Here is a 23,352-nt window from a genome sequence, read left to right as displayed (position 1 = left end):
ATCTTTTCTGGTGAAAGTGGAGCAGTTAAGGCTACTACATCAGTGTGCTGTACAGACAAATCACAGTACATTTACTCAACTCCACTAACTTCAATTGAAAAGGGATGCTCAGGTAAATGTTTTATTTCTTATTTCTATACTAATATATATATATATATATATATATATATATATATATGTTATATAGAATTACATGTTAAAGCGTATGAAGCCAGATGGCAGCTTATAAAATGACTGATTACACTTGATCACTGTGGATCTACCCCCACTATATATATATATATATATACATATATATTGCATTACTTACACATTGCATTTGTAGCTCTCTGTCAAAAGCAGCTATTTTTGGGATTTCTGAGTAACTAAAAAGGAAACAGAACAGCTGCAGTGATCTTAGTTTCAGTTCTGTGGACTGGAAAGTAAAACTAAAATGTGCTGTTTTTCAGTCGTATTTCACGATGATTTTTGACCTGAATTGAAATGAAACATAAGCAAGTCTCATACCACTCACCAACAGTCTAGCCAGTCATTTATTTTCAAATTAACACAAACAATAAAGATAACATTTATTAACATTTTTAATAATCTGTAGTGCACTTTAAAACTCCTCTCTCCTCCATGTTAAAGGCGGTTACGGACAGTCAAAGGAGATTTTTCAGTGGAGTTGATAATTCGCTTTCTTCAGGAGAGTTCAACATTTTCTTTTCTTTTTTTTTCTTTTTTTTCTTTTTTAAAAAAACAACTTGGTCAAAGAACCCAACAATACTTGTGAGGATTCAAATACTCATGTAGCAAAGCATGTTTATTAATGGGATGAACTTTGAGGTTTGACTTCTAAAAAGGTTGGAGTACATAAAAAAACTTGTTCTTGGATATTAAATCTAAGGGCAATAAAATTTCTTGCAGGGACAGAAAAAGACTCCGACCTCTTTATTGTCTATTGCTAGAGCCAGCAGTCTGTTAGGTCGTTAGTTTACCAGTTGCCAACAGAGAAACCGTAAAAGTGATTTTTTTAAGGTTTAAGCAAATAAAATATTAAGAAATATTTGTGAGTTTTAGGTGAGCTGGCAGGACTATTTTGCTTGCTGCAAAATATAAAAAAAAGATAGTCCTGGTGTGGGGGAAGAAAAGTACAAATGAAGAATTTTAAACCAAGAGGTGGGACTGAAACCCCTCACAACACTGTGCAACCCCAGTGACAGATGTTTCATCAAAGAAACAATTCAAGTTAAAGTTTCATGTTCTTAAAACGAACAACAGACAATTCCCCCAAAGCGTGACGCCTCCATCCAACAAACACACAGGATCAGTGCAATTAAACTGGTCACACACCTACATCATTAGAAAACAGGCAAGTGCTGATTAGGCTGGTGCAAACTATCCGCGCACGACTGCATGCACAGCAGGTAGACGTGTGTACACACACACACACACACACACACACACCTCACTATTAACCACACACACAAAGCAGCATGAAAAATGGTTTCTATTAAAATAGACTGGCTCTGAAACCTTCTTCTGAAGTCCAGTCCTTCTAGAAAATCTCTTAGTGACCCCACTACATCTGTTCATTGGTCCCAGAGGCACCGAAATCAGGCTAAAATAGCTTAAAAAGGGGGCAGCGTAATAAAGAAAAACAAAGATTAAATATCTGCAGAACTTTCAAATTAAAAGCATCAACATAACCTGAAAAATCAGACGACTTATAAAAGATCTACACTTTTAAACTTTCAGTTTGATTCTTTTAAAAATCTTATTTTTTGGTTCACAAAATAAGCTAAGCCAGCAGCCAGTAGAACAAACAAACAAAACAATCACCTAACACCTGCCAGCTATTGTAGGACAGGAAAAATGATCTGGGACCTGGAAACAAAAGTCTGAGCCCATACCTGTTTTTTGTTAGGCCCACAAAACAGGACGTGCTGACAATCTTTGGCTCTTTCCATGCCTGAAACTGTGTAAGGCAGCAGGTTTTTCCTTATTCACACTCTCTCATACAGAGCAACACCATGAGCTGAGGAATGATGAGGATGGAACGATGGAAGAATAAGAAGCAGCCAGCAGTGCCCACACTGAGTGAGTCACTGGCAGCAATAAGAATTTCTAATCTATGTGGAATTGGAAGAAACAGAATTCTGGAGATGACATTGTTTTAGAATATTTTTTGATTTTTATGTAGTATTACTACTGCAAGTGGGCGCAGTAAAGTGCATGTCTGAAAATCAACAGTAGCCATGTTTATCTTGACACTCTGGTGTAGTAAAACCTGCACATCTGTTGAGGTCAAAACATGTGGAATGGGGGGGGGGCAGACTACAATCATGGTCACATTGTACTCTTCTTCTTTCCTGACGGTGCCAGCACTAAGTCCCACCTCCCTCATCTTCTTGCTCCTCCATGTTTTTGCGAGTCATCCTCTCTCTGCGCTCTGCCAGCCGCTGACAGCGAGGACAGTCTTTACCTGTGCGGAAGCAGCTGCGGTGGTAACACGCGTGGCACTCTGGGGGAAAAAAAAGACAGAAACCGTGATTTAAGAGTTGTGTCATCCTAACAGAGAAGGATCGTGTTCACAGCTCCAGCTGTGCTCACTACCAGTTTAACTGGTTTTCTGTGGAGTTATATGCAAAGACAACAGCCAATCAGGATCAGACCTGAGGGAGGACGGGTGAGGGGGGCGGGTATAAAAGGTGAAGAATTTAAAGGCAGAGGCAGAAAGCAGGAGAGAGCAGATATGTGAACCTAGACCTGTTCAGACCCATCCTGTTCTCCTCTACAACCAAGACTCTCTAACAGATAACTGGTAGATATGTTAATGGTGGATTCATGAAATGATAGGCAACTCAACTTTAAAAAAAATAGTGTTTATTTCATGTCCAAATGAAGATGAAACTTAAATAGTACAACTAAAAAGGCATAAATTACACATTCATTCTGGCACAAGCAGTCACCTCCCTATAATATAAAACTATCAAACTAAAAACAAAACATGAACAGATGAGGCAGCATGATATCAGGTGTCAGGTTACCTATTCTACATTTTCATGACTAAACAAACGGCTCACATCACACAGTGAAACCGCCTCTGACTCAAGCAGATCAAATGGTAAAAGCTGACACTAACAAACAGCCCCAGACTGAAAGTCATGACCAAAGCATACTGAAATGTAAAGAGTGATGCACCTCTTCCTAAAAGAGAAATCCACATGCAAACAACTTTAAGCAGCAATCTCTCTCTCCCTCTGCAACAGAAACAGATGCAGAGCTCAGAGCCAAAGAACAGGAAAGCAGCAACACCTACAGAAACCAAACACCAAAAGCTATCCACCACCAAAAAGCTGCCTGAACACCAACCCTCCACCATCTGTGCAACTGAACCAAAGTCAACACATAACATCATCACCGGTGTTGCAAACTAAACGCCAAAACCGAGAAAGAAGTGAAAAGAACAGAGATATGACCAGAGAGTGTCATAATTATAGGACATTTAAAGTGACAGAGTCATTTAGGATATGTTCACAGCCTTAAAGAGAGTTCAAAAGAAGACTGATACCACACATCCACGAAGCAGCTATAAAGCTACAAACATTTTATCACATCGTGATTTAACCTCCCAAAGTGTGAGCTCTGCTTGAACAGAGACACTGCAAACAAGAGTGTCATGTTAGTGGGTTTACATCCAGTGTAAAAGGCATCAATCTTCTCACACACTTGATACAAGAGGAGTTGAAACTTCTAGACTAAAAACACTGCTAAAAACATGTAAAACATGGGCTGTCATCTCCAAAATGTCAGTCAAAGTGTCCCTTGACAGGGTTATTTAAAGACCACCAGTCCTGCCCTTAGATTTGGGCTGATTATAGTTTGACTTGAGGGACTGGCTGATGATTCTAATCCTTAGTGATTCCAAGGCTGCTTCAAACCTTTAAATAACTGATTTATCTTCATACTGTTCTCACTCTTGTCCTCAATCATCTGCATCACCCTCCTCTGCAGCCCTGCTGTGTACGTCCATATTTTCCCTCACCTTCCTGCCTCTGGTTATTCTCCTGGCTCTACGAGTTTTCAGCCCTCGCCAGTTAGTCTGAGCTGTAATTGGTGGCTCTTCTCCTTGGCTGTCTTCTGTATTCATCTCACTTTTGTCACTGCTTTCTCCACCTCCACTATCATCCACATGTTTCCATCTCCCTCTGGAGAAAACAGTACTCAGCTCGTGAGGTTTAAACAATCTCTTACCTGTAAATTTCGGACTTTCTGTTTTTACTGTTTCAGCTTTCCTTTCCTCCACTGTTTCCTCTCCTTTGTCCGAGGATACTAAATCTATACATCCTTTTGTTCCATCTTTGTCTTTCACTTCTGCTTTGCTCTCATCTTCGCTCTCTCTTTTTGAGAAACCCTTGACTCGTTTCGTTAGGGCTGATACAGTCCAATGCTCTTTCCTCTCTTGTCCAACTTCATCTAAACTTTCAACACTGCTGCATGTATCACTGTCTCTTCTGTCTCCTTTTAAGAGGCTTTTCTTTAGTCTGTCTATTTGCAGAACTTTCAATAAATTGACTTTTTCCCTTCTTGCATGGCCATCTCCTCTTTCCTGACTCTTCTCCCTCTCTTTGCTCTTAACCCTTTTATGTTGATCTACATTTTCCTCTCTTCTGTTGATACATTCTGTCGTTTCCTGCTCCTCCTCACCTTTACTCCTAGAAAAAGCTTTAACCAGTTTTCCATAAGTGAAAGCTTGCAATACACCTTCCCTTTCGTGCCTCTCTCCCACCTCCTCTTGCTCTTTGCTTCTCACATCCTGATTCACTTCTTGCTCTAAACCCTCCTCCCCACCCTCCCCTTCTTTCCTGCCTTGAAAGAGGGCTTTTGCCAGGTTACGAGGCTTGGAGATTTTCCAGTCTCTCCATGTAAGTGAAATGGGGGAACGGGAAGAGGGGGCTCTCAAGCCTCCCAGGCCTGCCACCAGCAGAGAGGGCTCACCTTCGCAGCGTTGGCACTTGTTCAGCTGGAAGGGGAAGATGATGTCTTTGTCGTTGCCGCAGAATTCACACACAAAGCCCTTTGCCTGGCACAACTAGGGAGATCACAAAAAGACAGTGGATTATAATCAAATGAAAAGATATATAAAGTGACTGGATACAGTTTCCATGTTCTATGAATAAATCCACACGAGTGTCTTACCACACAGCCAGCTACATGCATGGTACCAAGTTTGAGCAACTCTTTCATTCTGGGGGCCAGGTCCCCATTACGCACAGCAGTGAGATCACTGAGGGAGAAGAGGTGAAGGTCCTCGGTCAGGTGACCTGGTAGACTGCCAAACTGGTCCAGCACCCTGAGAAGAATAGAAAAAGGCAAAGAGAGATATTCTTGCATCATTCTGTCTCCTCCAATATTTAAAATGATTATAAAAACTAAAAAAAAAATGCACAGATATCTTACTCTTTGGCAAAGCGACAGGTCTTCAAGAGATTTTTCATGTGAAACAGTTGCACCCTCAAAACCTAAACAGCAAATCATTAAAAAATTACACAAGTGTACAATATTGTACAGGGAAAAAAGTGTTTGAAACAAAAGGTCATTTTCAGTTCCCAGGTATGATTAATGATTAATACATTTATAGCCTGAAGAAGAGGGAGATTCTAACACAGCTATTCTGACAGATAAGGCACAAAGTGTGTGGTATTACAAGCCCTATTTGTCTAATTTTGCAAGATGGAGTAGGAGCTCCATGGTAGCCATTTTTTACTGCGACAATGACTCCAAACTAAGTGTGTAAATATAGGAAGGCCACAAACCTATGAGGAATTCCTCACACATTATCTGTAATGGCAGCCTCAAGTATAACAGGCTACCACACCCAACCAAAGTACTGGCTTAAAGGAAAATTTGATTCATTATTTGATAAAGTGAACCACAAGCTGCAACGAACATATTTCACTGCTTTGAAAGGTTATTTCTGTTCACTAAGGGCTGTCAGCAAGAGTCCTGAAGCAATTTTCTTTACTTTTTTTAGCATCAGCTAAATGGCAGCTGTTCCCAAACAGCCACTGGTCACAAGTTTGTTATTTCACCAATAAGGACACTTTTTGTTCAGTGTCCAACTGTACTCTGTAGTGATTAGCTTAATTAATGTAAACAGTTACCACTTTGAATATGTAATTAGATTCCACCCGGCCACGGCCTCCAGACTCACCCTTACAGCCTCCAGTGCTTTGACTTTCTTGTACAGGCCACTGTTAATGTCATTGGGGTTGAACAGAGGATCTCCGGCGATCTTGCTCAGCAGGTCCCGGGCAAAGTTGCTGACATAGTATTTGCTGAAGTCCCACTTCCTCAGAACTCTACCGGGAACCACAGCCTGCGCATTTTCATGGCAGCACTGACAGAAGTAACGGCCGAGGTATTCACAGTAACGCAGTCGCTTAATATAGTCTGTAAGAAAAAAGCAGCATAAACATGGAGAGGTAAGAATCTGTGCCTGAGGACGAAATGTAAATGCTTCTCTTCAGATCATTAAAAGAGAAAATACAAAAGAAGAAAAAAGGTTGGAATAATATTTTAGCGGAAGTCTTACAGCTGCACATTTTGATTGTGAAATGAATTTAAAAACAAGAAGTGAAAGTATGGATGTAAACAGACTTACAGTAGTAACAATTTAATTAATAGATGAACGTTTACAAGTGAAAAAAATATGTGAACAGCAAAGAAGCCTATCTGTGGTGGCTGGCCATACCTGGGTCAATGCGGGTTCCACAGCCAGCACAGCGGTAGTTCTGCTTAGCCACGACTATCTTCCTCCTGAAACGGACGACAGTCATGTAAGTTACAAGCATCCAGGTCCCAAGGTCAAGCTTACCATTTATGCTTTCTATCTATCTATCCTTTCTACTAAAAAACACCTTGTTGTAAGAAAATCTCAAAGCAAGAGTCACTTGTTAGTCCTTTACTTTGGATGTTGCTTATTGATGCATCTAAAAAAGCGGATTTTCCCAAACTTATTAAATGTTCTAGCTCCTTTTGGGTAATAGGAACCATCTGAACTCTTGTAGGGTCACCCCCCCAGTCATTATTCTGTGATTTACAGCTTCTTGGCAAACTCTTTTATTAAATCATACTTATGTATGTCATTAATGAAACAACAAGAAATGAAAAGATAATGAAGGCAGGTGTGGACTCACTTGGGAGCAGGGTGAATGTTGAAAATAATCTGTGGTCGAGGGGGTGCCCACTCGAGGTTGCCTCTCACACGAATCCTCAACTTGTAGATGTCTGCATGCTCACCATCATCAGGGGAGATCGGCAGAGAGTCCGGGATAGGGAGCAACTGGGAGACAGTACAACCAAGGTTCAGTTGTGCAGGCCAACTACATGTTATTGCAACGATTTCAAATTTTAAAATTCCACTTCACTATCTAATATTACTGCACAATTGTGTACAGTAGCAGGCACCTTCTGCGGAGCGTCGTGTTCTGGGACCAGCCAGTCAAGCTCAGAGGCTGCAGGAAGCTGCATGCCCTCAAACTGCCTGAGTAAACCCATCGCAACTGACTCAGCTGAGTTTGACTGGAGGAAGGAGGGAGAGCTGAAATGAAAAGAAAAAAACTAATTTAAACATAAATTCCTTAGTGAGTTAACAACTGAGCTAAAAATGAGTGAACCTTCTCTAGGGAAAGTCCTTCAGGTTTTTCCTTGAGCAATTAAAATAAGTGGGTCGATTCTTTTACACCCAATAGATGTGTTTTAGCATTTAGTATTTGGATGATTAAAACTGGTAAAGAGAATACATGACTTACATAGACTCTGAGCTGAGAAAAGACCTGCCACTGGAGCTTACACTGCGCTTTATATCCGCATCTAGAAGACACAGTTATAAAAGTGAGATAAAAGACATTTGACCATAGATACACACACCAAATAATCCAAAATTTAAGAAATGAAATTTATGATCTTTAGAACAGTGATATAATCTACAAATGTATTAAGATAAGTATCCAAAACTAATTCTTCTCACATCACATCTGATGAAACTACTTACTACAGCAAAGCAGGGTTCAGTATGTTACAAGAGCAATAAAAAGTAAAATACAGGAAATTGCCCTTTAGGGTAATATGGTACACTGGAAATAAACCAATCATATCTCAGAAATAATTCAGCAGGAAGCAAGCAGCAAAAGCTTGAAGTGGTATCAACACACCTCTAAAGCACCACAAACATGTAAGCAAAGGCATGAGTAGCACAGCACAGGTTTGGCAAGACAGGAGACTGCCTGTTGGGACTTCTGCCTGTTTTAAATCACAGGATCAACATTTCTTTTTCCTCACATAAAAACAACAATTTAGTGTTGCAGTAAGATATCATCACATGAACAATAACAAGCAGGCTCTGTTTGTACTGATAGTTTGGGCCGATTGTTACAGGTCAAATTGGTGTAGCGCATCTCAAAAAGCACATTTGATATTTAAAGTCAGAGGCAATTGATTATTGGTTATTTTGTGTCTAGAAGAGAGCAATCATAGCATAATTAGAAAGATGATTTTGTTTACTATATTACCTTTAAGCAGTGTTCCATAAGACTGAGTAAATACTCTAAAACATCTACATAAAATCCTCTTAAGCAAAACTGCAGCCTGATCCTGAAACACCCCCAAAATAAAATATTAAGACATTCCTACATATTTACCACATAGAGCCACAAATGTGCATATGACAACAATCACACTTCATGGACAAGTGCTGCTCAGAATGGATAAAGATGTGAATGGATGCATGGATATGTAAATGAATATGGGTGTTGTTATAGTCACCACAGGATGCAACTTGTTAACCCCTCCCTCGAGCCTTCCTACACTCTAACAGGTACGTGCACATCTGTCCTCTCCTGCACCACCAAAACCCGGAGCGTTGAGCAACAAGCACACAAAACAGCCACAAAGCACAAAGTGTCATGTAAGGTGAGGAGGCAGCTGGCTTATTTCCAAACTGAGAACATGTGGAAAGATTACTGGCAGGATTCTGGAGAGCCTTACTGAAAACCAAAGTGCAACAGCTGCTTTATACAAATATGTTCTTAACGACAGCTGATTACCTGCCTGGAGTGAAATGGCTCTTAGAAACATCTTTTATTAACAATCAGCCAGAACTAAACAAATTGAACCAAGCATGTGATCTACATGTCTCAGGTTTTCTGCTTGATTGAACTGTATCTTGTATTTTGTAGTTCTCATTTGCATCTAGTAAGCTTCTACTGCAACTAAATTTGAGGTTTTATTCTTTGTAACGGCAGTGAGAGTTTTGCAACAGGAATGAAAGGTGGATTTCTTTCAGTTTGGAGCGGCGCCACCAGCTTCCTCTCAAAGAAACAGTCTGTATGTAGCTCTGGAGCCTCGCACAGCAGCCTAACCTGCAAATACCTGAGAAGAGGGAGGCGAGTGACAGGGAGAGGCCACTCTGAGACACCGCCAGCAGGGACTGACCCTCACAGCCATCTGAGAGACAGAAACTAACACTCAGCACCACCGTCACCACATGCTCAGACATTTAGGTGCTCCACAGAGCTCGGTGAGTGTGCATATGTACGTCATTTTCAGAGGCTAGGATACAGCACTCTATGCTGCATTGCTGTGTTGAAAGGTGCATGTGGAGTTCATGCAGTTAAAGAATCCCAACATACACGCATCCCTATACAGTAAAACCCACACTCAAACACATGCACATATGAAAAATCATAGCTTGTGTTAGTAGTGTCAAACCAAACTATGACAGTGAAAATCTTTTAAGTGCTCAATCTAAAACTACTATTCTGTCACCCCTGTACACATTCTGTGCTTCAAGTTTATGGTATATGGTAAAGTGTGACATGGTGAGCAGGAAGTGTGTTGATGAGGTTATGGATGATGACTGCAGCAAAAAATAAGTCATTGACACAAGCAAATGACTGAAATGTTATATTGTATAATAAATTAATTTTGAGGTTCCCCCATCCCCTCTCTGTACCTCGGAGTTCACACTCCTCCACCTCCTCAGCTGAGCCAGAGTCAGACAGGCCCTGGTAGGAGTCCTGAGAGCTCCTTCTGGAACCTCCACTGTCCGTGGAGTGGAAAACTGCACAAAGGACAACAGATAACATCAGCAACCTGTGCCTGTTATTGATTACAACATATGTATATGTATGTATGTGTGCATACTTTAAGTAATAATCATTAATATTTCTGGAACTACCGTAATCAACTATAAATGTCCACAAACTGATATTTTAACTGCATCATATTATAACTATGATAGGCTTACTGTGTTGGGAGGTTGTGCAGGGCGGCAGACGACTGCGTCGGATCTGTTGCCTCCGCAGGCGGATCTTCTGCTTAAGCTGCTGAATCTCACAGTCGCTGTCTCCTTCCTCCTCACCCTCCTCTTCTTGACGCCGCAGGTTGTACTTCATCAGCTCAATGGCCGCTATGAGTGACTCTGAGATGCTAAAATGAGCGTTTTCCTACAGAACACAGAGATAAATGTATAATAATAATTATAAATTCAAATCAAGCTAACCTGTTCTTTTCTACTATTTTATTCTACACAAGGCATGCGAAATAATAATGTTAAATTTGCAATGGATCAAGTACTGACCTTTTCCAGGTCGGCACAGCTGCCAAAGTCCTGCTCTGACAGGTAGCTGATGAGGCTCTGCCCCTCCGACGGCTTTCTGAACATCCCATCTGGCACACAGTTACCCTGGGACCCATCTGAAGCAACAAACAATTAGCATAATAATTATTATTTTTTTTACTGCTAGAATTTTATTAGACAACTGCACTGTAGAATCCCAATTTAAAAATCAAAATAAGTATGTGTCTATTAGGACCATGCTTAACTGAATGCTTAATAAGAAGAATTAATGTGGATTCAGAAATGTTACAGTTACAGTTATAGTCCTCCTGAAGCTAGTTTTAACTACTTTTCTGTAGAAGTTCATAACAATTTATCAGCTAAACACATTTTCGTAGATAAAGACCATATTTTTCATAACCTTGCTGAGACCAGCTGATACTCTTGCTTAACAGACAATCAGGAAGTGACAAAATTCTTCAAGCAACATTATGTGGCCACTTTTGTTGCATATTTTCTTATTTTAAGGGCAACATTAAGTCCTTCTGACTTACATTAGATCATCTCGATACAATGTGCAATACATGGTGGCTAAAAGCACATTTAACACTGAAAATAATATCAGGAAACTTACGGGACTCCATATAAAGAGAACTAGGGGTGCTGGCATCACTGCACTGAGGTGAGAAAGGGCTGTAGTCCTTCATACGGCAGTCGTTTTCTGCTGATTCTGTGACACAGAGTGTATGTTGACAGCCTTCTATCACCAAATAACAGCCTTTTAATTCAATACATCTTTTCTTTAAAACTGATGGGAACATGCGTCGAAACAGGGAACCAACTGGTTAAACGAATTGATTTTATTGATATATTTGTTTCAAACAACCAATAAAATCTATGGAGATGATTCATATTTATGCATGCAGAAACAAAAATCACAGCTAAGTCATAGCACTATCACTGCATGATGACAGCGAGTCATGGGAATGAAATTAGAAATGCACAGAGTGAATGTTTTCCAATAAAAAATATGTTACACAATAGTGACCAAGTTATTCTGCTTTGTACTACACAATTTCTTTGCATCTGCCTGCTACATGTGCACTATACATATGGCTCCTTTATAGTGTGTTAGGGGTGTTTCTTCTTACTAATTCCAGGACAAAGCCATCATTATAAAGAAATCAAGACTTAAGTATCTATGTGTTTTTATGGAAATGGCCATGAAAAATGTGCACATGAACAAAAACCCCAATGACAGTGATCGATCATGGTATTGGAAAATGGTATTGACCTGACTGATAAAAATAAACAAAACAATGCTCAAATAATAAGTTGGGGCTGCACATGAGAGGAATGGAGCTTATCAACATGCAGAGAATAGTAAAAATGGAGAGAGGGGCTGTGGTAAGGGTCAAGTTATGGAGTACAGTAAAAACTGCACTGCCAACCTGCTACCGGATCCTCTATTATTATGGTGATTTTTCTGTGGCCCCCTCCTTCGCACAAACGAAAGAGAAGAGAGAGATAGAGCAGAAGGACAGAAGGTTAGCACAAGCCAGGAGGGAGAAACGATCTGAGCAAAACCAGAGGGTGTTAATTAGGAAAGCTTTAAAACCTTCAGACAGAGATCTGCACCTTCTGAGGAAAATACAGACTAACCACGTTTTACAGAGCTACTTAAACACATAGAAGACTACACAGGTATAAGCTTCAGAGAGATTCCACCTTAATTTCATGTAGTCATGCAAATAAGGTGAGAGGCAAAAAAAGCAGTTTTAGTCAATGAGGAGCAAATACATAGTGCAAAAACCAGTTTTAAGTGACTACTACATTTATGTGAACCATGTTTTAACTTTCCTCGTTGACAGAGGATGAAGTGACTAACTACTGAACTACTGAATAAGGCTGAAATCACCACAACAGGAAATACTATATTCAGCTTCATGTAACTGGTCTGTATGTTAAGTGTAAATAAGGTGCTGCATCCTGTCTGTGGTGGCATGTATTCATCATTTACTTACCATTCCTGAGTTTTTGATTGACCCCCGTGTCAGAAAACGAGCGGGTGTGTCCTCGGGATTCTTTGCCCAGCCCCCTCTGCCCCTCAGAAAACGATGAGCGCCTTGGGGGAGCCGGGGCAGGGGCCGGGGCCAGTGAACTCCGCTGCAAGGACTGGTCCTTGAAGTCATCTTGCTCGCTGCTGTGTGTGGTACTTCGGGAGTCCCGCCGACTGCTCTTCCCCAGGTTACCAATTGCCAGGTACTCTGGACCATCGTCAGAGTCGCCGTCACCAGAGTCGCCAGCCTCTGGCTGAAAGGAAGAGGGCAGAGGGGACTCCGAGAGGGAAATGCACAGGATCGGCATTGGACCCGCAGGAGGGGGTGTCACACCTTGCTCACTTTCTCCTGGCCCAGACACACAAACCCAGGGAGCTCCCAGGCTGCTGGCTGGAGAGGTAGAGTCTGCAACACCATAGGTACAAAACATAATGTTCACATCCCTTCAACAAAAACATTTACAGTTACAGGCCCTGCCTCTTTATCACTTTATTATCATTGCTTCAATCTGCTTACAAGATCTAAATACACATTTTTAATTTTTAATCAAAGTGAGAATACAGTCATATGCTGCTATCCTTTATGACCCATTTTAGTGAGCACACAGCTTAGAGTTTTGTAGGCAATATCAACACATTCTTTAACAACTGACCTAGCCCATAAAACAATCAGGCCTCTGTACAGCTAAGTCAGTCAGTCTATTCACATACAAACTGTGGTGTATTCATAGCTTCTTTCCCCAAACTCTGTAGCTTTGTATGTACTGATTAGAAAGTAGTGACCAAATTCTATCATTTCTTTCACACACAGAATCCTCTGCAATACATTAATTATCTGCAATGATCATCTGAATCACAAGACATTAAACACATGAACAGATCCACACTCTGTCTTGGAGCCTTTTCCTTACTTGTGCTGTTGTTTTGTGGGGCTCCCGTCATGCTTGCCGAGTTGTGGCTGGTGGCGACTGCTTCTCGCAGGGAGCAGTTGGAAGTAGTGAGTCTACGGCTCAGAGGTTTGCCTCTGAGAGCTGTGTCTGCGCTCCTCCAGGCACCACAGGCCCCCGGCAATACACACAGGCTCTGGCTCTTCAGCAGACCCAGGCATGGTGGGCCTTTCAGAGGGGACAGCTGAAGGGGGATAATAGAGAGACTTAAAGCTTTGAAAGCCAGCACCACAGCTTTAACTCACTCAATATTAAAGTTGTAAACAGTACAATGTTGCATGCAAGAATACACAGGTGTTATGCATGTGAATATTTTTAGAAACCCACCCCAACTGTGTCTACTTGGGCCAGTAGCTTGGGATTGTTCTGCTCCACAGCCTCTAAGCACTGGAACATGGCATTCACATGAGGCTCGCTCAGCAGAAAGGCATCATCTGAAGTGAGGTAAATTGCAAATATTACAGTCATAGTGAGTGAATTTGGGAATAAATGTAGTTATAGTTATCTTGCACAGCAATATCATACAAGTGTTGCACTCACCGTTGTAATATTTCTGTGTATGTCCCGGATGCCTGAGCAGAGGTCGAAGCTGAGCTGACAGTTTGTGAACCTGTAAGCTGTGCAGCAGCCAGCGCTCAGCCTTGAAGCTTTCACCAGCATTGTGCATACCACTACTCAGTACCGGCTCCAGGTGACTGAACTGAGGACAGACATTGGGAGGAAATAACACATATAAAACACTGAGTATCAAAAATATTGTATTCACTTTATCTTATAAAACAATACAAGGCTTCATTGGATTTTCTGTTGTTGACCTTTGCCGTGGGTGTTCAGCTCTAGCAGCTGATCACTCTAAACAAGCCACTGTTATGTGTCCTCATTCTTTCGTGTTACATACAAGAGAATATGGCACACTTTGCTCATGTCTTCCAATTCCTTTAACATTCCTCACATTTCATCTAAACAGCAACAAGCAGGGTTGAAACGACGGGCCTGATGGTGTGATAACAGGCTGGAATGAAACGAACATACTAGCACAACACTAGAGGACATCAACAAAAAGGTGATCACATGATTACACAATGGCTGAACCAGCTCCAGGCCCTGCCAGCCAGTAACAGAGGGTGTAATGAGGATAATTGGATTACAACTTATCCAGGCCCTTTGCTGTTACATAAATCCATTAACATTTAACAGAGGGGAGTGGGGGCTGAAAGGTGGCCATTTGCCAAAACAAAAGGTTACTAATCAAACAAGTGTAGCGATTCTAACTAGAGGTACTCTGTGAAACTATATAGTATCCCATCTCAGAGCTCAGCTATGAGCTAAAACTACAAATTAAGCCACAACAGGAAAGCCACTGTGCTAAATAAGAAGTGCAAAACTGGTCTCATGAAAAGCCACCTGAATGCTGGAATGAGCAGACAATTGAACTGTTTGTTGGTGTACAAATTAAACCTGCAGTTAGCAAACTTTGCTTTGTGTGTGTGTTGTCGTCCACACACAGTAATGCACTTAATATGCACATCAACAAATCAGCTTTATAAAACAACAGCTGTTTATTAGTGACACTTTACTACTTCACTAAGTCTGCAGTGAACAGTTCTCAGATTAAACACAGAACGTCTTTCTTTAGACCACAATTTCCTTAGGCCAGAAAAAGGCTGCTATATGCAGGCGTAAGGTTATTGCATTACAAATGTAAGAGGTGTGCATGTGTGCTGGCATACCTGTTCAACATGTGAGGCGAGTTGGGGGCTGATGTGGCAAACACACCAAACAAATGGCCAGTAGTCTCTCTGCTTATAGTACACCTGCAAAACAAAACCAGCTGCTTCCATGACCCATTTACAAAGATTATCAATAGCAATAAACACAATAAGCCTGTATGAAGAAGGAGTGCTCCTCCTTACATTTCAGGTGTGTTTCTGTGGAAATTTTTCTTGTCTTTGCATCTATGATTGTGGTCAGATTCACATTCAAAATGATCTCTTCATCATCTGTCTAAACCCTGTGGTACATCATCAAAGACAACATTGTTTTTTTATTTACCAATCAACCACGTATATTTTTGTTAAAATTTGGACAGCAAACCTTCTGAGTTTGACAAAAGCTTTTTTAATAGATTGGTCAGAGGTTTTTTTTTAAATGCTTGTGATTTCAGTGACACTAATTACAGGCCTGACCTGCTCATTCTTCAGTCTGTGGCTGAGGATGTTGTTCATGTCCTTGTGTAGCCGCTGCAAGCCGCCATACCGTGACCACACGTTGGGGTTGTTAGTGGACACAAGGCCCTCCACTGTTGTCTTCAAGTTGGACAGCAGCTTCCAGTGCTCCTTCCTGAAAGGCATCAAACATGTAAGCCTCATCAGAGTCAGGCAGAGTGAAGAAGGAAATTTAGGAGGTAAAGCAGTGCTGGTGGTAGTAATGTGGTTAATACTTAAATTATTGCTCATACTAACCAAAACACATTTCCCAGATTTAAAATTACAGTGTTCAGCAGTACAGTAAGTAAGTGGGAGTGCTGACATAAAGGCATGTGCCAGCTAACCAACCACACCCTAACATGAAAAGATGCAATATTCTGTATAAACTCAGTTTCAAGATAAGCTACTCTACTGTGCATCCATGAGTAAGATCATATGTGCAATAATGTCTAGGTTATGATGCATTGGTTCTTAACAACAATGGTCAAGATTTCTGACCATTCACTGAAGAACACAGTAGGAGAAATGTCCTTAAAATGTTCAAACTGAATGTAACACAGTGGTTCATATTAACGTCTTTGCCATCAAAGCCCACAGAAGGCCAGCAGTGAGCCGACCCTTATCTTTAGGATACAGCTCCAAGAGCTGTTGTTCCACAAGTGTCTGATACGAGGTCACTGTCCCTCAGAGCCACAAAGTGCTGGCTCACATCCTCTTTTACTCCTAAAATCAGCAATTCAACTGACAAATATTCCAAACTAGTCACACAATTGAAAAGCAAGACAAAAAATGTGATGACATCTACATAACATACAAACGAGCAAACAGATGACTAGTATTATGAGGGTGTTATTTTGAAGGACACCCTTTAGTGTCTTAAATTGCATGACTTTTTACTTTCTGAGAGACTCAACATTGCACCTCAAACAGTGGATGTACACAGTGGCAGGTTCAACAGTAAATAAACCCTAGAGACAGCACATTCATGAACACAAGTCTGTTTTTGTGTGAAGCAACCGCATCACGAGTTGAGCTGCAGAGCTAACTAATCAAATCACATCATGTATCATGGAGAGAAAGAGGGAGGCTGAATGTTTGAGAACATTCTTTACATACTGCAGCATATCATGCATTACATCACCAACACAAGTGTGTGATATGTAAAGGGCATGCATGTGTGTGGTGGACACGGTGGAGTAAAATTCCTCAAGAGTCGAAGAGGTTGCTGAAGTATTAACTCTTTTGTTATATATAGATATGTGTGTGTGTGTGTGTGTGTGTGTGTGTGTGTGTGTGTGTGTGTGTGTGTTCCTCTACAACAAAATCAAGACCAATTTTCCTTGCAGTCTGACCTTTAAACCTTAAACAAATAAAGACTGAAAGTCACCAATGCGTATTCTGCTAATCTATCACTAAAGTGATTGAAGACAGCTGTGCACAACTTTCCCCATTATCAATACACTCACGGCCTTTTCAAAGCAGATATTTTTACAATAAAAACTGACCCTACTTAAATAGAAACTGCGCTCCATTGTCATAATGCAAACTAGGACCTCTGGCTAAAAGACAACAGAATATTCCTGAACTTGTGTAATATTTGAAAGCAGTCCAGCGGTCATGTTGTCAAATATTGATGTTAGAACTTAACTCAATATGTGTAAGATATCAAGGAGCTTGCTAAATTGAGTTATGGTGATTGTTTATGTCCATTTGCTAAACATAGGCTGCTGCAGCAGCAAGGAAAACTTGACTTGACAGCTAGCTTTGGCTACTAGCATAAGCCTGCTACATGATTGCTAATGCTAACATTAGCAACAAACAGCAGCTCTGGGTATCGGGTGAGTGTTACTACAAAGTAATCGATCAGAGGACTTTTGATATCAGACAAGCCTCACAGCTAACGCTGTTAGCTCAAGGCTGTCAAACCATGACATGTCCGACTAGCCTGACCAAGCTTTGCAGGTGGCATTTCACGGTGTTCATACAAGATAAGCTAGCATTTCACAATGTCTTTTCCGCGTACAAAACTGGTCTTTAATCACCTTTGTTTAGTTAGCAAGCGTGTTCTCGGTGGTTACAGTGTCTAGTTGTGTTGGTATACAACCATATTCATTTTAAACCCTGCTAGCCGGGTAGTCAGCCCAGCCCAAACTGTCACTTTACCTGCGCTCCTCCGCTTCTCCCTCCGCCGTGATCTCCATGTCCTCCGGGCGGAATCGAGAGCTGTACAATGCTGCCAGGTTTCCTGGAATATTCTGTCTTACAATGTATAAATAACTTAAACTGCAAAGGCAGGGTTTCTAAAGAGTCAGCCGGAGTTCCAGTCTTCTGCCATCTCTTCCCCTGCTTACCCGAGCTGTGAATCAAAACAGTGCAGGCCGCAGGACCTGCTGCTCTGTCGTCGCTAAGTGGGCGGTGATGATATGATGTGCGCCGCTCTGCCCCCTTTTTAACCATAACAATGCTGTTTGTACTTAAAACAAACAAATAACACAACCTTCCTCAACTGTTGTTTGTCTAAAAGGAAACTGCTAAACTGTGTTTTTAGTGTAGTAAAGAAAGCGAATAAGTGAAACTGACTGACGAAGATAGAACTTTCTGGATGGACTGAAGAAAACCGCGGTCAGTGCTACCCCCTGCTGTCAAACACACGTAGTGCAGGTACCTTAACTCAACTCAACTTTATTTATAAAAGCACTTTAAAATCAACCTTGTTGGTCAAAGTGCTGTACGCCAATATAAAAGCATATAAAACACATAAAAATACAAAAATATACGACGGCGTATTAGGGCCAATGTAAGAAAAAAAAATACTGACCCGGAAGAGGAGGGGGGGGCAATATTCTGAGATTTAAAGTCGTAAATTTACGAGAAAAAAAGTCGTAGATTTACGAGAAAAAAAGTCGCAGATTTACGAGAAAAAAAGTCGTAGATTTACGAGAAAAAAACTCGTAGATTTACGAGAAAAAAACTCTGGAATTCAAATGAAGCAATGAAGCAGTGTTTTCAGTATTTTAATTACCTTACAAAGACTCGAGAATTAAAAAAAAAAAGTAATCCGACATTTTTTCCCCCTGGTAGTCAGGAGGATATCAAGGAGTGTGTTAAGCTGAGTTATTGTGATCATTTATGTCCATTTGCTAAACATAGGCTGCTGTAGCAAGGAAAACTTGACTTGACAGATAGCTTTGGCTACTAGCATAAGCCTGCTAAATGATTGCTATTGCTAACACTTAGCACCAGACAGTAAATGCTCAAACAGCAGCTCTGAGTATCGGGTGAGTGTTACTACAAACTAAACAATCGATCAGTGGACTTTTGATATCAGACAAGCCTCACAGCTAACGCTGTTAGCTCAAGGCTGTCAAACCTTGACCTGTCCGGCTAGCCTGACCAAGCTTTGCAGGTGGCATTTCACAGTGTTCACACAAGCTAAGCTAGCATTTTATAATGTCTTTTCCAGGTACAAAACTGGTTGGTATACAACCATATTCATTTTAAACCCTGCTAGCCGGGTAGTCAGCCCAGCTTTTATTGAACCACTTCATCAATGGTGTCAGTACGGGTTCATTCATTCAAAGCTTCGTTTGTGACCTCTAGTGGTGAAATAGGACACAGCGTCTTAATTACGTGATGAGTGTAACCAGGCTGTGTGATGTACTGATTAATTGGTTTCAGTCAGTTGATTCTATAAATGTATATATGCTTGTGGATATGCCTGGATAGTAATATAAACATTTTTATTGTTAAACAATATTTTTTCCACTGTTTTGGACTGAGCCGGTTTAAGCAAAGTCTCACGTTACGAAGCAGTGTTAAGTGATTTGAACCAGTCGTGTGATTCACTGAGAGGACCGAAGCACTTACTGCTTCAGTTACTGCTTCAACATAAATGCTGCTGCAACTCCGAAGCTTGTATCGGAGCGTCGCTGTCACTTGGCCATCACTACTGCTGAATATTCTGATGAATGCCTGGAATACAATAGATATAAAACAACTTGATACAAGATAAAGGTACAATACAGTGGAATAAATATTGGCGCATTATACAGTTGGATATTGTATGATCAGTAAATATGCATATTTGAATAAATAAATAGAAATTGTAGAATGAGAAATAGAACTTTAATATATCTTGTATGTCTAACTTTGCATTTACAATGACAGTTTTTTTATATTACTGTTTATTGTATATAACGTCAACTTTAATAAAGCCTGCTTCCATCTTTTCCCCACCGGATGGCACCACAGTCTTAAACTGTGTGTTTACACACAGTGTGTGAAAGTGTCCAGTATCACCAGTATCACTTGGTGGCAGTAGTGAGTCGGTGCAGTGGCAGTGTTACTCTCTGTTACAGTAAATCTCATCTTCATCAGTTGTTAGGCGTGGTGGAGGATTAGTGGATGATGAGTAACTGTCCTTGCGTAACACACACGTACATGCGTGCACACACAGACACGACAATGCGGCCAGTTCCTGCAAAGTGACTCAAGTGACTCCTGGGATTGAATAATAACTTCCTTCCTCTGTCCTGCCTGACACACACAAAAATGGTTGGTAATCACATCATTACAAAAGTAATGCTAGTAAAAGAGTTTATGTAGAATGTATGTACAAAATGTTCAACATGTCCTTGTGGAATGTGGTGGAGTAGCTGTATGGAACAGATAAACCCTTCACTTGTCACGTAAAGTGTCAGGTCATGTCACGGCAAGTTCATAATCAAGTTAAAAGGGAGGGGACATGTTGATTGAGGCTTTCACCCTTCATTCACCACATGTAGTTCTGAAATCCACAGGCTCACAGTGACGTCAACACTTGCCATTATTACCACAAGCCATGACTCATGACTGTAACCTGCCACTGCATGAATACACTTGATGTGTGGAAAGTATGTAAATCTGTCACAGTGACACAAGGCCCGGTTCAGCCAGTTTGTTAGTTGGAGCCAAATGGATTTTTTTTTTCCGTTTTACTTTTGAAAATTGATGGTGTTAGAAGTTGCATCCGGCAAAGCAACAACATGTGTGGCTGAAGCACCTTATTTAGCCCACAGGTTGATTTCAGGTCAACAACAAAAAATCAGATGCTGTATAAATCACTGTTACCAGTTTCTGACATTTGTATTGTTCATGTTATACAACACAGTGTTGCATAAGTTCCAAGCTGGGAGTGTAATGTTCAAAGCTTTTTTTTACATGATTAAAAAAAAAAGAAGAAGAAGAAAAAAAAGATTAAATCGATCAAATAAAACTGAGAGGCCGTCCAGAAGTCAGCACAGATACTGGGGTAAAACTTAGCCAGAGGGGTCATTCCACCTTTCATTGGTCCTGAGTGATCAGATTATATGTAACTTTGTAAAAAAAAAGGGAGATTGGATTCACATGGAGGCACCTGTAAACACAGAAACCAGCATTCCAGGGAAACTGCTGTTTTCTACAGCCGAGTTCAAATAAGTGCAACACTCCACTGACCAAACTCTGAGACTCATTGTACATGAGACACAAATTGGACAAAAATGATGCAGCTTAAAAAGCCTAAAAAAAGGTGTCAACTAAGGTTTAATCTGCAGGGAGAGGACAGGAGAGGGCGACCCAGTTAAGTGGAGAGTTGCTGGCATTTCCTGTTTATTTGGTTTATTGATTCTGCTCTTAAATCAGATACATATTTTTGTCACCTCATTGTAGGACCTGTATGAACATAGTGTCTGTTATCTGAATGCATAATATCTGTGGTGAAACTGAACACTGGTGCCTACATCCTTTCACCTCAGACATATACACATATACACATATACACTTCATATACACTACCGTTCAACAGTTTGGGGTCACCAGGTCAGTTCTATAGCTTCTCTGATCAGCATAACAGTTCAGCTGTGCTAACATAATTTCACAGGAGTTTTCTAATCATCAATTAGCCTTTTTAGCACGATTAGCTAACACAATACCATTAGAACACAGGAGTGATGGTTGCTGGAAAATGGCCTCTGTATACCTTTGTATATATTCCATTAATTCCTTTTCTAACTACAATACGTAGTCATTTACCACATTTACAATGCCGAGACTGTATGTCTGATTACTTTAATATCTTCATTGAAAAAAAAAACATTTCAGACATTTTGAACTGAGCCCAAACTTTTGAACGGTAGTGTATTCAGTTTGACACAGATCAATACGGAATCATGACACGTAGCATTAAAGATTTTAGCCGCAGAGAAGTGTTACATAAATGAGGGAAGCCACAAAAAAAATCAATTATACCAAAAATAAGCTGGATGCTGATGTGATTCAAGCCTGGTGATGACCCAAAGCGGGGCTATGAGGAATCCAAAAACCCTCAATGGAAAAGAACTTAATATAATAAAGGTAATTTTCTGAATTGTTATCTTTCATTTATGAAATGTACTTTAGCTGTCACTGGTCTGAGGCCAACAAGCTACATCATAGTGCTACTTTGAAAATAACCACCTTTTTTAAGTGTGAACTCATGTGTGAAACGACAGGTAGCTGATGAGTGACTAAGGATGGTTCATCTTGGATTTCACCTCAGCGTGTACAGGTGCTATTTTCTCTTCCTTGTTTTTTTCCCCTAGTCTGCACTCAAAACAAACACAAAGCACACGCTTCCTTCTTTGGAAAAATACGTTCCTCCAAACAGCTGAGCAGATTCTGCAGAGTGATACTACAATCTGTTTCCAAGGAATGAGAGGAGGAGGATTTGAGTTCCTTGTTGTGACACAAGGGGGAAGTGATTTTTAACGTGACGTTTGATCACTGGAAAGATAAAGAGACAAACAGAAAATGTTGTGAAGCTTTCTATATACTGTTAATGTTGAAGCCAAGATTATGTTTATGACAAGAAATATAAAACCAGAAAAAATAACAGATGTAAGTGAGAAAGAGAAAAAGGAGAAGATGAAGGTTGTTATAGGAACAAGAGGAAGATGCAGAAGAGAAAGTCCAATGAAAAGACCAAAACTTAACTATACTATATAATATTAAATAATCCATCCATCGATCTTCCAACTGCTTATCTGGGGCTGGGTCACAGGGGCAGCAGTCTAAGCAGGGACACCCAGACTTCCCTCTCACTGGACACTTCCTCCAGCTCCTCTGGGGGGACCCTGAGGCGTTCCCAGGCCAGCCGAGAGACGTGAAGAAGAAAAAGGAGAAGATGAAGGTTGTGTTATAGGAACAAGAGGAAGATGAAGATGCAGAAGAAGACAAAGTTCAATGAAAGGACTAAAACTTAATATTATATAATATTAAATAATATAATAAATTACCTCAATTTGGAAAATGAGCAATAAATTAGATTTGTAAGATCTTTTAATAAAATAGTCTTTATTTAGAATCGATGTTCTCCAAGAAATCAAATCACTAAATTGACCATGGCCTCCCACCACTGTCAGGAGGTCTCATAAATAACATTTGTATTCATTATTATGCAGGACGCTCATGCAATTAAGTTTAAATGACCTCCTGTGGGCCTATTTTACATAAAAATCCTTGTTCTAGAACAATGCT

General features: G+C 40.5%; 1 protein-coding gene across 3 annotated transcripts; it reads right to left on the bottom strand.

Moving 5' to 3' along the window:
• Positions 1 to 515: 515 nt before the first annotated feature.
• Positions 516 to 18,412, bottom strand: rubcn (rubicon autophagy regulator). 3 transcript variants are annotated; one of them, XR_003670490.1, is made up of 22 exons: positions 17,983 to 18,412; positions 15,799 to 15,952; positions 15,343 to 15,426; positions 14,153 to 14,312; positions 13,940 to 14,046; positions 13,577 to 13,796; positions 12,631 to 13,071; positions 11,241 to 11,336; positions 10,628 to 10,743; positions 10,295 to 10,493; positions 10,001 to 10,108; positions 9,418 to 9,492; positions 7,800 to 7,860; positions 7,456 to 7,588; positions 7,185 to 7,330; positions 6,740 to 6,804; positions 6,200 to 6,438; positions 5,446 to 5,507; positions 5,185 to 5,338; positions 4,984 to 5,077; positions 1,424 to 2,506; positions 516 to 1,380 (listed from the first exon to the last, which is right to left on the bottom strand). XR_003670490.1 is itself a non-coding variant. In XM_028403433.1 (21 exons), the coding sequence occupies exons 1-21, from the start codon at positions 18,018 to 18,020 to the stop codon at positions 2,370 to 2,372; spliced, it is 2,889 nt and encodes a 962-aa protein (XP_028259234.1). In that variant the 5' UTR covers positions 18,021 to 18,412; the 3' UTR covers positions 516 to 2,369. The 3 variants fall into 3 exon arrangements, 2 of the variants coding, with proteins under 2 accessions (XP_028259234.1, XP_028259235.1); XM_028403433.1 differs by having other exon boundaries at positions 516 to 2,506; XM_028403434.1 differs by lacking the exon at positions 9,418 to 9,492 and having other exon boundaries at positions 516 to 2,506.
• Positions 18,413 to 23,352: the final 4,940 nt, after the last annotated feature.

Source organism: Parambassis ranga, chromosome 4 (assembly GCF_900634625.1).
Source record: "Parambassis ranga chromosome 4, fParRan2.1, whole genome shotgun sequence".
In the NCBI taxonomy this organism is placed as follows: domain Eukaryota; kingdom Metazoa; phylum Chordata; class Actinopteri; family Ambassidae; genus Parambassis; species Parambassis ranga.
Note: the sequence above shows the minus strand (reverse complement) of the source record. Positions and strands in the feature narration are given on the sequence as shown.